The sequence below is a fragment of the Sorex fumeus genome, unplaced genomic scaffold, assembly GCF_029834395.1.
Source record: "Sorex fumeus unplaced genomic scaffold, SorFum_2.1 ptg000017l, whole genome shotgun sequence".
Classification (NCBI taxonomy): domain Eukaryota; kingdom Metazoa; phylum Chordata; class Mammalia; order Eulipotyphla; family Soricidae; genus Sorex; species Sorex fumeus.
The window spans coordinates 2,788,722-2,802,512 of record NW_026606074.1 but is presented as its reverse complement, the minus strand read 5'-3'; the positions used below and the strand labels follow the sequence as shown (position 1 = coordinate 2,802,512).

The 13,791-nt window shown below is 44.0% G+C and overlaps 1 protein-coding gene across 2 annotated transcripts in view; it reads left to right on the top strand.

Moving 5' to 3' along the window:
- The window catches only part of CREBRF (CREB3 regulatory factor), a 53,583-nt gene that overhangs the window by 5,890 nt on the left and 33,902 nt on the right, over positions 1–13,791 (top strand). For both annotated transcript variants that reach the window (XM_056112243.1, XM_056112245.1), the window contains exon 2: positions 12,750–12,957. In XM_056112243.1, the coding sequence (XP_055968218.1) occupies positions 12,949–12,957 (9 nt within the window). In that variant the 5' untranslated portion in view covers positions 12,750–12,948. The remainder of the gene's footprint in view (positions 1–12,749; positions 12,958–13,791) is intronic.

Sequence of the window (13,791 nt, the reverse complement as noted above, 5' to 3'; positions counted from 1 at the left end):
TTCTTTGAATCTGTTGTTAGCGCTTGGCACTTTGGTCTCTGGGTCTTCAGCAAACTCAGGTCTAGCCTTTTACTCCTCAGAGGATTAGGATAATGGCACATGGAGAGAGAAGGGTCCCTTGGGTGAGAAGTGCTGTGAACTCATTCTTGCTGGCTAGTGAGAAGCAGCCGGGTAGGAGGTCTCGCCCTGAAGGGAGTTGAGTGCAAGGGCCCGTCCCGATACTTTGTGATTGAAGCACCAACAGCCAGCCCAGTATGCCTTCCACCAAGTCCGGTGTCTGTGCTGGAACTCTCCCCCTGAAACAGCTTCCCAGACTGCATCTCCCTGGGAATTCCCAGAATCTTTGATTAGCCACCAGCCTATCTTTTTACCACCCAAACCTATTTGCATCTTCAGTTACAAACTTTAGTTACATATTTTCATTTATCTTGTGTACTGTTGACTTGGAAGGTTTTTTTTTTAAGATTAAAGTATCATAGCTTATTTTCCAGTTTTCTTCTGATGGTCATATATTATTTTCTTTAGTATAATTTTGTCTGAGAGTTTAAGGTTCTACTTTTATAGAGATGTTCCTTTGCTTCCTCTCTTTTGATGAAATTAACCTTTTTCTCTATTACATCTCTTTTACCTTTCCCTGAGAAATAGAAATCACTGTTGAGGGCTGGAGCTATAGTCCAGTGGGTAGAGTGTTTGCTTTCCATGCAGCCGACCCAGATTTGATCTCTGGCATCCCGTTGGGTCCTCCTGAGTGCAGTCAGGAGTAAGCCCTGAGTATCCATCTTTCTGAATTTCTGGTTATGAAAAATGTTCCTGTATGGTCATTTTCTAGGCTACAATGCAGAAAATATGACTTTTTTTTTTTACTGTTGTTGTTTGGGGGGAGGGGTGATTGGGAGGCACGCCATACCAGGCAGTGCTCAGGGCTTATTCTTGCCTCTATACTCAGGGATAACACATGGCAGTGCTTATGAGACCATATAGGGTACTGGGCATTAAATCTGGGTCCAACCTGCAGTACTATCTCCAGCCCCTAATTTTTTTTTGTTTTTTACTTTGTAAGCACCTTAAAATTGTTCCATGATAAGATCCAACTCTCCGGTTGTTGGATAAGAACCACGATTGTTTCCTGAAGGTCTGCTAGACTTTCCCCAGTAGACATGGCAGCAATTTGTAGGTTTTAGTTTTTGGGGGGAGAGGTGGCACACCCAGTGGGGCTCAGAAACTACTCTTAGCTCACTGCTCCTGGTGATGCTCAGGGGACCATGTGGTACCAAGGGTTAGATGGCTCAGGCCTCCTTCAAGTAAAGCATGCACTCTGACTGACAGAACTATCTTCCATCCCCACTGTATTTTTAAAAATTTGCTTTTCAACTGTTTTATTAAAAACAGTTTACGTGATTAAAACATAAATCGACAAAATGTGAGTCACCTAATTCTTCGTTTTGACAGATGTGTGCAGTCATCCGACTACAGGCATAAGAGGGCACATTGTCGTCTCCATGAAATGTTCTTGCATGCCTCCTTTCAATCACTGATCTAAATATTCTAATAGTTCTGTCTTACGTGGAATTATATAGAATTTCACAGAATGGATTTTATTTTTTCGTCTCTGCTTTTACTTAACGTATATGCATTAGCGGTCAGTTCAAGTCTCAATCAAACACTTGGGATTGTTTGGATGTATCAAAATTTGTCTATTTCTCAGTAAAAGGATGTTTGGGGTTACTTCCAGATTCTAGGCTAGTGTGATGAAACTCCTATAAATATTCATGTGCAGGCTGTAAACACCTCTCTAAGGTGATCTCTTTTGTGTGGGGGTCGGGGTGTTGCACAGTGGTCAAAAACAAGATGCCCTGCAATCAATATAAGCAGGTTTTTTTGCTAGTTTGTGATTTCGAGCTTCTCTAAACTTAAATTTCCCACCTATAACATGGAATTCTAAGGTGGAGATTGGAGCAAGCAGGAGATCAAGAGTCAGCTTAAAGGTATAATTCCCACTTCGGTTCAGGTAATTCATGTCAAGAAATCTTGTGAGGCTATCTACCCAGTGTTTTCAGATTTGACACCCCCAGCCCCCTGGAAAGTGGCATATAATATCAAGATGCAGACATTTTATGCACATTTTTAAACTTCAGTGCTTGCAGTTATATCTTAATTTTTTTCTGTTTCTTAAATTTGTTTTGGTTTTGGGGCCACACCCAGTGGTGCTCAGGGCTTACTCCGGGATCTGTGCTCAGGGATCACTGTTGGCAGGGCTTGGGGGAACAAAGGGGAGGCCACGGATTGAATCCAGGACCGCCGTGTGCAAGGCACGCACCCTACCTACCGTACTGTCACTCTGGCCCCTGTCATAAATTTAAACACACGGGTATGGGCAAATGCATATGTAGGCATTGGTTTGTGGCTGCAGCCCAGTTTTTAGAGTTGAGCTTTAAATGTTCATTTGACTGTTTTCAATGTATGTTTTCCTAGAATGTGAGGTTGTTAGGAGCCCACTAACATCAGAATTTTGTTATGTTCAAACTCCCAGATCAAAGGCTAATGAAATGCTGTAAAATCTTGGTGCTGGAGAGGTAGCACCGGCATTAGAGTGCTTGCCTAGCGTGCACTTCCCACATCCCCTGTGGGTCCCAGTTCAGTTCCCTGCACTGCATATGGTTCCCTGCGCACTGCCAGGAGGGATCCCTGAACACAGCCGGGCATGGCCCCAGAACCAAAAAGGAAAAAAATAAAACCATCATCTTCCTTGAATTTGAGGGACTTAAGAATCCTGAGTGCTGATGGGGAAGGAGGCTCTGGACCTGCTGCTCCGTGTTTCTCCGATGGCTGCTGGTTTGGGCTGTGCTTTCCTCCAGCTGTGAGGATAGTCTGACTCCTTTGACTTACTCTGAACTTTCCTAAGACAACTAGTTCTACAGTAGAGGGTAGTTTTAAAATTAGAAACTGTGTAAGGTACTGTGGAAATAAAGAATTTCACAGAAAAACTTACTCCTGGGCCAGAGAGATAGTGCAGTGTGTTAGGTTTATTATTGACCCGCGTTCAGTATCTGGCACCATATACTCTGAATACTCTTAGGAGTGATCCCTGATCACAGAGCCAGGAGTAAGTCCTGAGCATTCCTGGTTGTAACTCAAAAAAAAGAAAGAGTCTATCTCTTGAGTTGCCCAGAATCTGTGGTGAAGCCAGTATAAATATTCAAAATGAGATAGATTTTATATAATTATTTATTTGAACAAAGAAGAGCTGTGATTTGTCTCAAGAAGCTCTTTGCTGTGATTTATCTGCCAGTTCTTTATTGTGGATAGTGGTGATGAGTTTGCAGATTTCTCAGTTTCTTTATGAACTCAAAGATTCTCTTGCTGATTAAACCAGTATAATTGACATTCGACCTCAGAAGGCTTGGGGCGAGTGTTAGGTGAGCTGTGTTGCCTGCATATTTCCTGTTCACCCTGGTTCCAGACTGTTAGGCTTCGTGACAATTAAATTTGGAATTTAAACAATCTCTCATTCTGAGTTGAGTTTGAGCTTATCCCTTCAGAGTAGCAACATCTCAGGAACATCTTAAACCAGCAAAGGAATCTGAGAATAAAAATAGCCACCACTTATTGGGTGTTTTGTGCCAGAATTAGATACTTCACATAGTATCTTGAGTCACAGCAAATAGAGGATTCTTGTATTTACAAATATGACAAATGAGAATCTGCTTGGAATCCCAACTTTTCAATTTAAGAAGCAGAACTTTGATCTTGACTATATAATTTGGTTTTCATAGAGGCAAGCTTTGAAGAGTAAGACTATTAGAACAAGATGCATTCATTCTTTCTCAATGTCGAAAGAAATGACTAAGCTGTATTCATAACCCTGTGCCTGTCCCACTGCACCAGCTGTTCTCAAGTGCTGTTCCCATTTCACGCAGTAGGGAGGAGTGTGGAGGAAATTTGAAAGTTGTCTCTAGGGGGCCAGAGAGATAATACAGCGGGTAGGGTGCTTGCCTTGCAGGTGGCGTCCTAGGTTCGATACCATGTGTCTTTCGTGGTACCCTGAACCTACCTACCAGGACTGATTCCTGAGTGTAGGGCTGGAGAGATAGTACAGTGGGTAAGGTGCTTGCCTTGCATGCAGCCGACCAGGGCTCCATCTCCAGCACCCCATATGGTCCTCCGAAGCCTCAGGAGTGATTCCTGAGTACCGCCAGGTGTGTCACCAAAACAAAACAAACCATGAGTGCAGAGCCAGGAGTAGCTCAATCCCCACCCCTTCACCCCAAAAAGGAAAAGTCCTAACTCATCCTCAACCCTTTCTTTTCTAGATAAAAATTAACCTCATCTTTAAGAATGTGAAACGGAACTCTTCTTGAATTTTTTTTTTAATTCGGAAGTGCAGTTTTAAGTATTTGTACTATATAGTGCTACAGTGGTTCAGGAAATGAATAAACTTCCACAAGATACTTCAGAGCACATGACAGATGCTCAATAAATATATATGAAGCCACTGAGTTCTTTATTAACATCTTCCTTGTCTGTGAGAGCCTGGAGCCTCTTACGCCTTCTTCAGAAGGGCCTGTGATCTCAGGGGATTTCCCATTCGTTGTCCATCAAAGCCTGTCTGGGTGCTTCGTCTCCTTTGACACTGGAGACATGACATATGATATCTCCAGCGTTTTGCAGTCTTGTGGTGGAGGCAAGAGATTAGGAGGGAAAGGGGGAAATGTGAGCGAGGCATTAAGGGTCAGACTCCCGCTGTAAGAGCTCCTTAGAGGAGTGACGTGAGATTGGAAGTATAACAAAGATTCGGGTGAAGTGTGACATCAGGCTAACAGTGCTGTATTTGGTGAAGAGTGGTGAAAGATTGGGTTAGTAAGTTCCATTTTTGGAGCCGGAATTATAGTACAGCAGGTAGAGCATTTGCCTTGCACATAGCCAACCAGATTTGATCCCTGGCATCCCATGTAGTCCTTCCATGCACAGCCAGGAGTAATTCTTGAGTGCAGGGCCAGGAGTAACCCCTTAGCATCACTGAGTATGACCCAAAACGTTAAAAAAATGTTTTCTAACAGCATTTAAATACTACCTAATACATGTTTGGGGGTTGCTGAAAACTGATGAAAATGGGCGGGAGAGATGGTCCAGAGGGTCGATTGCACGCCTTCCACCTAGCCAACCCAGGCTCGATCTCTAGCACCACTTACAGTCTCTTGAGCACAGCCAGGAGTAAGCTCTGAGCACTGCTGAGTGTGGCTTAAAAACTAAACAGTTGATAGCAGAAATGAAAGTAACTCTTCAGTTCATGTTACTCCAGAAACCTTTTCATTTTTATTTTTTTGTTTGTTCTACAAAACAGTTACAAAACTTTTTAAAGGTTTTGAGCTCAGAGCTACAGTGGGTCAGGCATTTGTCTTGCACATGGACAACCCAGGGTCAGGCCCTGGCATCCCATATGGTCCCCAGAGCCCACCAGGAATAATCTTTGAGTGCTGAGCTAGGGGTAAGACTTTAACACCACCGGGTAGCACTGTAGCACTGTCCTCCTGTTCATCAATTTGCTCGAGCAGGCCCAGTAACGTCTCCATTGTGAGACTTGTTACTGTGTTTAGCATATATATGTCATGGGTAACTGCCATGTGGACGAGATACTCTCAGTAGCTTGCCGGGCTCTCTGAGAGGGGCAGAAGAATTGAACTCGAGTCGTACGCGTGCAAGGCAAATGCCCTACCCACTGTGCTATTGCTCCAGCCCGGTATGGCCCCAGAATAAAAAACCATCAAACAGCAACTGAAGAAAGCATTGATAGATGTTCATCAATTTAGGACAAGGTTACTTTCCCATACACCCTTAAGTTAATGTAACATAAGCGAAGTTAAAATGCATTGACTCCACTTAGCTGCATACCACAGCTTAGCTAAGGCTTTAGTTCCAAATGATTAGCCTGTCATTTAATAAAGCCTATTTGTATGAATAAAAGGCTGAATATCTCATGTTATTTATTAGATACTGTTCCAAAAGTATAAAATAGACGAGCCACATTCTACACAGGGTGCCAGAATCAAGTTCGTGGTAGAGCATTTGCTTTGCATGTATGAAGTATGGAGTTCCAGCTTCAGTTCCTGTCACATGGGCTTACACACGCACACATAAAAATAGGAAGTACGGTTTCTACTAAATATCACTAAGTTTAGCCATTATGGTGGATACTTTTGGCAATTTGGTATTTACTTGCCAGTTTTCTAAATTTTGGAGTCTAGATGACAGTCGAATATAACGATTCCCCTGCAATTGTGTTCATAGAATGTATATTATAGATGTATATAAATGGGGGATGTGACCCCCACCTTCCCCTCCGCCAGCCCCTGCCTATGAGTCCCATGTGTCAGCAGCCACTTCTTCCCTGACCCTTTGGCAATTTGGGGATCTGTGATTTGCTACACAATGAGACAGGTAGTAACTTCACTTACTAAGTATCCGAAAAATTGTTTTGCCCCAGTCTTTTATTGGGGTGGGGGGGCAGGACACACTCGGCAGAGCTCAGTCCTGACTCTTGCGTCTGCAGTTGGGGATCACTCCTGGTGGGGTTGGGGGACTATCTGGGGCGCCAGGAAGGAATCCAGGTTGGTTGCATGCAAGGCAAGAGCCCTACTTGCTATGCTGTCTCCCCAGCCTTGCCTTGTCCAAGTCTTGCAGGGTATTTTCCTAAGGAAATGAATAGCTGGGTGGGATATCAGAAGAGCAACAGGGTGGGTAAAATGTGTGGTCGATGACTCCTGTCTTCTAGGGAACGTGGGCAATCTGATCATGAATCTTTCTGCCAACTAGAGCGTTCCATGGAATATGGAATATGGAATATGCACATGTAGTGTGCTTTTGTCCCCTTGGGGCCATACCCATGATACTCAGAGCTCTGTGCTCAGGAGTCGCCACTGGCAGGGTCAGCGTTCAGGGGCCATATGTCATACCAGATTTGAACCAGGGGCAGAGCTGCCACAGCCGCATGCAGAGCAAGTGCCTTCCCTCTCCTCTGTGTCACCAGCCCCTAAAGTTTAAAATTACATCAGTGGTCCTTCCTGCCTCCCTCCTATTTCCCTGTCCTTTCCCTTCCTTCTTTCCCCTTTCCTCTTGTGGATGAAGGGGAATTGGTTATTTTAAATTAGGTACCAGGACAGTTACCACTGGTTCTGTTTAAAGACCCAAGAAATCTTGTCCCACGTGAAAGAAATAATGAGCATGAATGAGAAAAGATGAAGGGATATAAAAATTGAACAATGATACATGACATGTAAATTTCCTTCCTTCCTTCCTTCCTTCCTTCCTTCCTTCCTTCCTCCTTCCTTCCTCCTTCCTTCCTTCCTTCCTTCCTTCCTTGCTTCCTTCCTTCCTTCCTTCCCTCCCTCCCTCCTTCCTTCCCTCCCTCCCTCCCTCCCTCCTCACTTGGTTGTGCTCAGGGATCAATTCCTGGCAGTGCTCAGGGGACCATATATTCTGCCAGGGATCAAACCCAGATCAGCTGCATGCAATGCCTGTGCTATACTATCTCCAGCCTAGATTTACCACATTTCTTGTCTTAAAGTTTTTAAAAAATACACCATGGTGAACAAAAGATGTCATTTTTAAGCATACAGTTCATTGATATTAAGTACACCGAACAGTATGTGACCATCACCACTGTCTATGTCCAGAACATTTCCCTTTTCCAAACAGACTCAACCAGTTATACAGTAAGTCTCACCTCTGGTAATTTCATTCTATTTTCTCCCTTTGTCTAATCTGGTACTTCATGTGAGTGAGGTCATACATCTTTTTCCTTTTTGTGTCTTTTTTACTTGGCATAGTATTTTCAGGGTACATTCATGTGATATCCTGTAGCATAGCAGTGTTTACTTTTTCTTTTTTCTTTTTTTTTTTTTTTTTGCTTTTTGGGTCACACCTGGCGATGCACAGGGGTTACTCCTGGCTCTGCACTCAGGAGTTACTCCTGGCGGTGCTCAGGGGACCATATGGGATGCTGGGAATCGAACCCGGGTCGGCCGCGTGCAAGGCAAACGCCCTACCCGCTGTGCTATCTCTCCAGTCCCTGCAGTGTTTACTTTTTAAGGCTCACAAATATTCCCTGTGCGTTTGCCGTCTTTCGTATGCTCTTTGACTTTGATTCCTGCAGTCTCGTTTTCTGTTTTGGCGGTCTGACTGCTGAACCTGTTGGAGTCCCTGCTTTCATCCCACTCGGTCCCATGCTCAGTGGTGAAACTGCTGGGTCATTAAGACTTGTCTTTTAGCTCCATTTTTTGTTTCTGTTTATTTGGTCACACCCACCAGTGCTCAGGGCTGACTCCTGGCTCTGTACTCAGGAATTACTCCTTGTGGTGCTCAGGAAACCATACGGGATGCGGGGGATTAAACCTGGGTTGGCTGCACCAAGACAAGTGTCCTACCCACTGTGCTATCATCCAGCCCGGCTCCATTTAATAGCCTCCCCGGCAGTCTGCAGTGCTCTGTCTTTCCTATGTCCTCACCAACACTTGTTATTTTCTGTGTTTTTTTAAGCTATAATAACCATCTTAATGGTTGTGTGAAAAGTGGTTTGCCACTGATTCTGATGAATGTGGGATGAACGAAGTGCTGCCTATCTTTAAATGAGGAACAGGAAAAGCTGGTGTCATAGAGTGGGGGCTGCAGGGATTCTGGAGCTCACAGGACCCGGTGTCTGCTTATTCATAAGACATTCCCCCTTTCTTCTTTCTTCCTTCCTTTTCTTTTTGGTGGAGGAGGTGTTTTGGCCATACCAGCTGTGCTCAGAGCTTACTCCTGGCTCTGTGCACAGGATGACCCCTGGTAGGTCTTGGGGGCAATATGCAGTGCCAGGGGTCAAACAGGCATGTCTGGAAAACGGTGTGAAATGTTGAAGTAGCAGTTTGTTGTGAGCTTGGGTCATTAGCATTTGAGGCTGGGAGTCTTTATTAGTGAAAAGGCGTCCTGTTGCTTGGCAGAGAATTGCCCCTCCTGCCCTCGTTCTATTGGCTGTTACATGCCAGACCAAGAGAAGCAGCACTATCTCAGCTAAACAAGCTGTGTTCTTTTTGTTCTCTCTCTCCTCTTTCTCTACCCCCCACCCCCTCCCTCCCTGGGAATTGCTATCTGTAGAACATTTAGCAAGCAGAATTTCTGAGCAGAAGTAGCTGTGCGTCCAAAGAAAGAATTCCTAAGTAATATCTACTGATAAGCTGACAATAACCTTGGGCAGATGGTCTAGTACAATGGTCCGGGCTCTTGCCTTGCATCCCAGAGCACAGAGTCAGGAGTTAGTCTTGGGCACAGCAGTTGTAAGCCAAACACCAAAATAAAAATAAAATTAAAAGTAAAGCTAATAATAATCTTTCTATTATTAGGCTATTACAATAATAACTTTTCTGTCACAGAAAACAAAATGAATTATTGCTGCATTCTATTTAAGTCAGAAAAACAAACTGTCCTCCCGTTGTTCATCAGTTTGCTCGAGCGGGCCCAGTAACGTCTCCATCGTGAGACTTTTCTATTTATATCCCAGTCAGTCTGCATAACAGCCCTGCCACGTAGTTAAGAGAGAATAATTGTAATTCCTCTGATCTGGGAGCTCAGACATAAATTTAACTCGTGCTCTGATTTATGTAGAAGTTTAATTTTAATTATTGAATCAAAACTGGGATCTAGGTTTCTATTCCATACACAAAAGCTCTTTTGCCAGTTTGATTTATTTGAAGATCAAGTACCTAATAAACTTCTTTTTTAATCTTGGGGTCCCCAAGGGATTTTCCGAGACCAAGTGGGTCACTTCTGGTGACCCTCAGCCAGTGCAGCTGGTGTTTCAGTGTCAGGGCGGAGGGGTGGTGTGCTCTGGTGCTGTGCTGGGAGTTCCCTGGACCATTTCAGCAGTGCTCAGGGTCCATTACGGTACCCAGCGATGCTCAGGCCCGTGGTGCCAGAGATGGAGCCAGTGTCAGCTGCAGACAAGACATGTTCCTTAACCCCTGTGCTCTCTCTCCAGTGCCAAATATAATTTTTGATTTTTCAATTGTTTTGTGTGGTGCTGAGAATTGAGCCCAGGGTTCTACATGCAAGGTTTCCACTTAGCCTTTTTTTTTTTTTTTTTTGGTATTTTTTGAACCGCATTCCTGGTCTGAATTTGAAAACTAAATAAATTGGCTCAGCACCCAGGAATTTCCCCTAGTGGTGCTTGAGGGACTCTGTGGGATGCTGGGGATCGAACTCAGGTTGGCCGTGTGCAAGGCAAACACGCTATCTGCTGTACTGTTGCTCTAGCTGCTTAAGGAAAGTTTGAAATACTTGTACGGCTGAGAAATTCAGCAGCAGGACAAAGTACTGTTTCAGAGAGGAGAAAGGTAAGGCTTACATGGATTTACAAAGGCTCCCTCTTCAAGCCCGATTCTCCCTTGAACATGTGTCTTGCCGTGTTTGTTTGTCTTGCTGTTTCTTTGCTTGTTTATTTCCACTCCAGAAAAGCCTTTGTTCTCTATCGTACACATTTCCTCCCTTTCTTTCCTCTCACATCTTTCTAAGCAAGTTTTGTTAAATAAAAACTTACTCTCCTTCGCTAAAATAAACAAACAGATTTTAAAGATGATATATCAATTGTGGTGTAGATTGCAAGCCAGAGGTGTCACTGAACATTTCTCCTCCCCTTGTGTTTGGTGTGTTTTCCTCCTGACCAAGCTGTTGACGTAGGTGTCTTTAGTAGATACCAGCAAGTTTAGTTTGAATAGAGCTCAGGCTCTTCTTGAGTTTCCAACTCTGTTTCAAGTAGGGTAAGTTTCAGATCAAGAACATGACCAGATTTTTCTTGTACATCCAGACTGTCCATCAGGATTACTGTACCGGTTCACTTTTTGAGTCTTTGACCTGAATCATGTGCTAGGGTGTAGGAGGGGGCTGGTGTCTGCGTAATAGGCCTAAAAGGTGCCTGATGTTGTTTCTTACAGAATCAGGGAGGAGATAGGGCTGAGTTGCGCATCAGCAGTCAGGCCAAGATAGGAGGAGGGCCAGAGGTGGCCTTTCGCAGGAACTGGGTTCGGCCCATGTGGACTCCAGCACTGGCCCGAGGTGCATAGATCATTCTGTTTCTAGACTCAGGTCGGGCGCTTGGCAGTGTTTCCTAGGAAGGAAGGCTCGCCAAGGCTGACAGCTCGGGGAAGGGCCAAATCATCTAATTTACTGGCACAAGTATTGATTCCTTGTTGGTTTGTTTTTATTTTCAATGAGAATCCATTCAGCAGCTTCTTTTGCTTTTGGGTCACATCCATCGTGCTCTGGGGTTACTCCTTCTGCTTGGGGGACCATATGAGATGCTGGGAATCGAACTTGGGTCTGGGGCATGCAAGGCAAGTGCCTTCCTCATTTGTATTGTTCCTTTGTTGATCTTATTTGTTCAGCAAGAGGTGTTTGAAATTGATTTAAGGTGCCGTTCTAACCAATCAGCCCAAAGAATGTTTTGACTTGAGAGGGCAATTCTGCTTAAACTCATCTTTATTTAAGCTAAAAAATGATGGTATTGCATCTAGACCAAATGACAACAGGAGTTATTGTCCTGCGTGGTTCTTAGTATTCAAGGAGCCTCAGAATTACTTGGAGAGATTGTTAAAACAGATACTGAGGTGCTTAGGGGTCACTCCTGGCTCTGTGCTCAGGGGTCACTCCTGCTGGTGCTCTGGGGGACCGTATGGGATGCCAGGGATCGAACCCAGGTTGCCGCCCTCCCTACTGGACTACCGCTTCAGCCCCGATATATGTCCTCATTTCTGACAGATGTCTAGGTTGATGTAATGCTAATCTGCTGATCATGGGTCGCTCTTTGAGGGCTACCGATCTAGGAGAAGGTAAAGTGAGTGTAGCTCTTCAGTCTTCACAGAGGTGAGAAAAAGAACTAAAAGGGACATCACATCCCTGATGCCGGGTGACTTGCAGTCTTTTAAAATTTGACCCTGAAACCACTCTGCCTAGTGGTCCCTACTCCCTTTCCCTGCCTCAGCATGCAAGTGTTAAAAACTTGCTGTCATAATCTTTAGTTCTTGGACAGTTTTCACCTACAACTCTAAGAAGAATGTCTAGACGAGTATGGGTGTGATTTATTTAATGTAGAGGATACGCTAAATTCCATTCTGGACTACTGTTTATTCGTTAGTCATGGAACTCTGTGGGTGCTCACAATGTAAATAGAGTAGTAACGAGGTACAGTTGATGGAATTAAATATTTTCTCTTCAAGGAATAAAATGAATGTTCGCTTTACTTTAAGGGAAGTATAACACATCTTTCAGATTCCAGAAGAAGACATTCCTTTGTTAATTTTGCAGAATATTTATATATATTTAAGTTGCCAACTAGTTGTTAACTAATTATGTTTTACCAAAAAAGGGGAGAAATGGTGAATTTCAGAATAGTTTGTTCTACAATAGGACCAGATTCTCATATTACATCCATACTCCTGAAAAGGTCCTTTGATAATCTCTTTCTAAAAGGCAAACTTGTTTTTTTCTTTCTTCTTTTTTTAAAAAATTTTTATTAGTGAAACACCATGAGGTACAGTTGTAGACTTACAAATTTTTGTGCTTGGGTTTCAATTATACAATGATCAAATACCCATCCCTCCACCCGTGCCCATTTTCCACCACCAAGGATCCCAGTATCCCTCCCCCATCCGCCCCCCTCAGGGCATTCCCTTTAAACTTGTTTTTAACCCGGCTCAGTAAAGTTACTTTGTGTTGTTTGACAGACTCACACAGAATTGTTAAAAAGAAGAAAGAAAAGCAAAGCAGTGATCCAAGCAGTTGAATTAAAGCCTTTCTGGGAAAACCTGCTATTTATTGTGAAAATCATCTTTCACCTTGAAGTTAAAAATAAAGCTGGAAAGAACCTTACAAACGAGAAAAAGAAAGAAGTTTGGAATTGGACTCACAGATCTGGGCTTGGAAATGCCTCAGGTAAATCACACGAGTAGGTGCGGAGTTTTCTACATTTCTGCTATAGAAACTACCCTTGGCGCTGTAAGTTTTCTGAGTTTTAAGTGGGACTTGTCCTACTACCGTTTAAGACATTTTTACCTCTGACCTTGGCTAGCTTTAGTTGCTGTCCTCTTTCCCGCTGCTTCTGTTTTCTCTTTCGCTACAGCTTTGAAGTTAATGATCTTGACTTGGGAGCTTGGTGAGTGAAGTTGGTTAGAAGGTGGACAGATCTCACTTGACAACCACCCTGCCCAGTAATTTGCCACAGAAATTCCATTGATATGCCCTCTGTTCATGCTTACCAACTGTTTAAGGGAACATCTATGCCTGTTAATTTATAAGCACTTAAAGAGGAAGTGGTGAAGGCCTCTACGCTCCCCCACCACCACACACACCTCTCTAAGAAAATTAATATTATGGTGATGACTTTGAATTGATGCATTTTAATTTGAGGAGGTCTCCTAAATAATAATACAGGAAGCCCCGTTGGTCCCTACTCAACAGTGTGGGCCAACTTCTGTCGCTCCTCCCCAGTGGTTGCTTCCCCCCCTCCCCCCCCATGCTGCTGGGGAGAAACCTGGAAATAAGGGCAGGGCCTCTGAGGTGGCTTTCGATGGGCCTGAGCCCAGCCGTTTGCTGCAGTGCTGTGATGTGGAGGCAGGCGGCGGTGGCAGAGAGAGGTCTGCTCGTTGTGTTTAAGGACCCAGACCCAGGCTCCCTGCCGCGGGAACTGGGTGCATAAATCCACTTGAGGCTTTTTCCCGATTTGAGGTATTATAGAATGTTTTTCAGGACTATAAACGCTAACTTTTT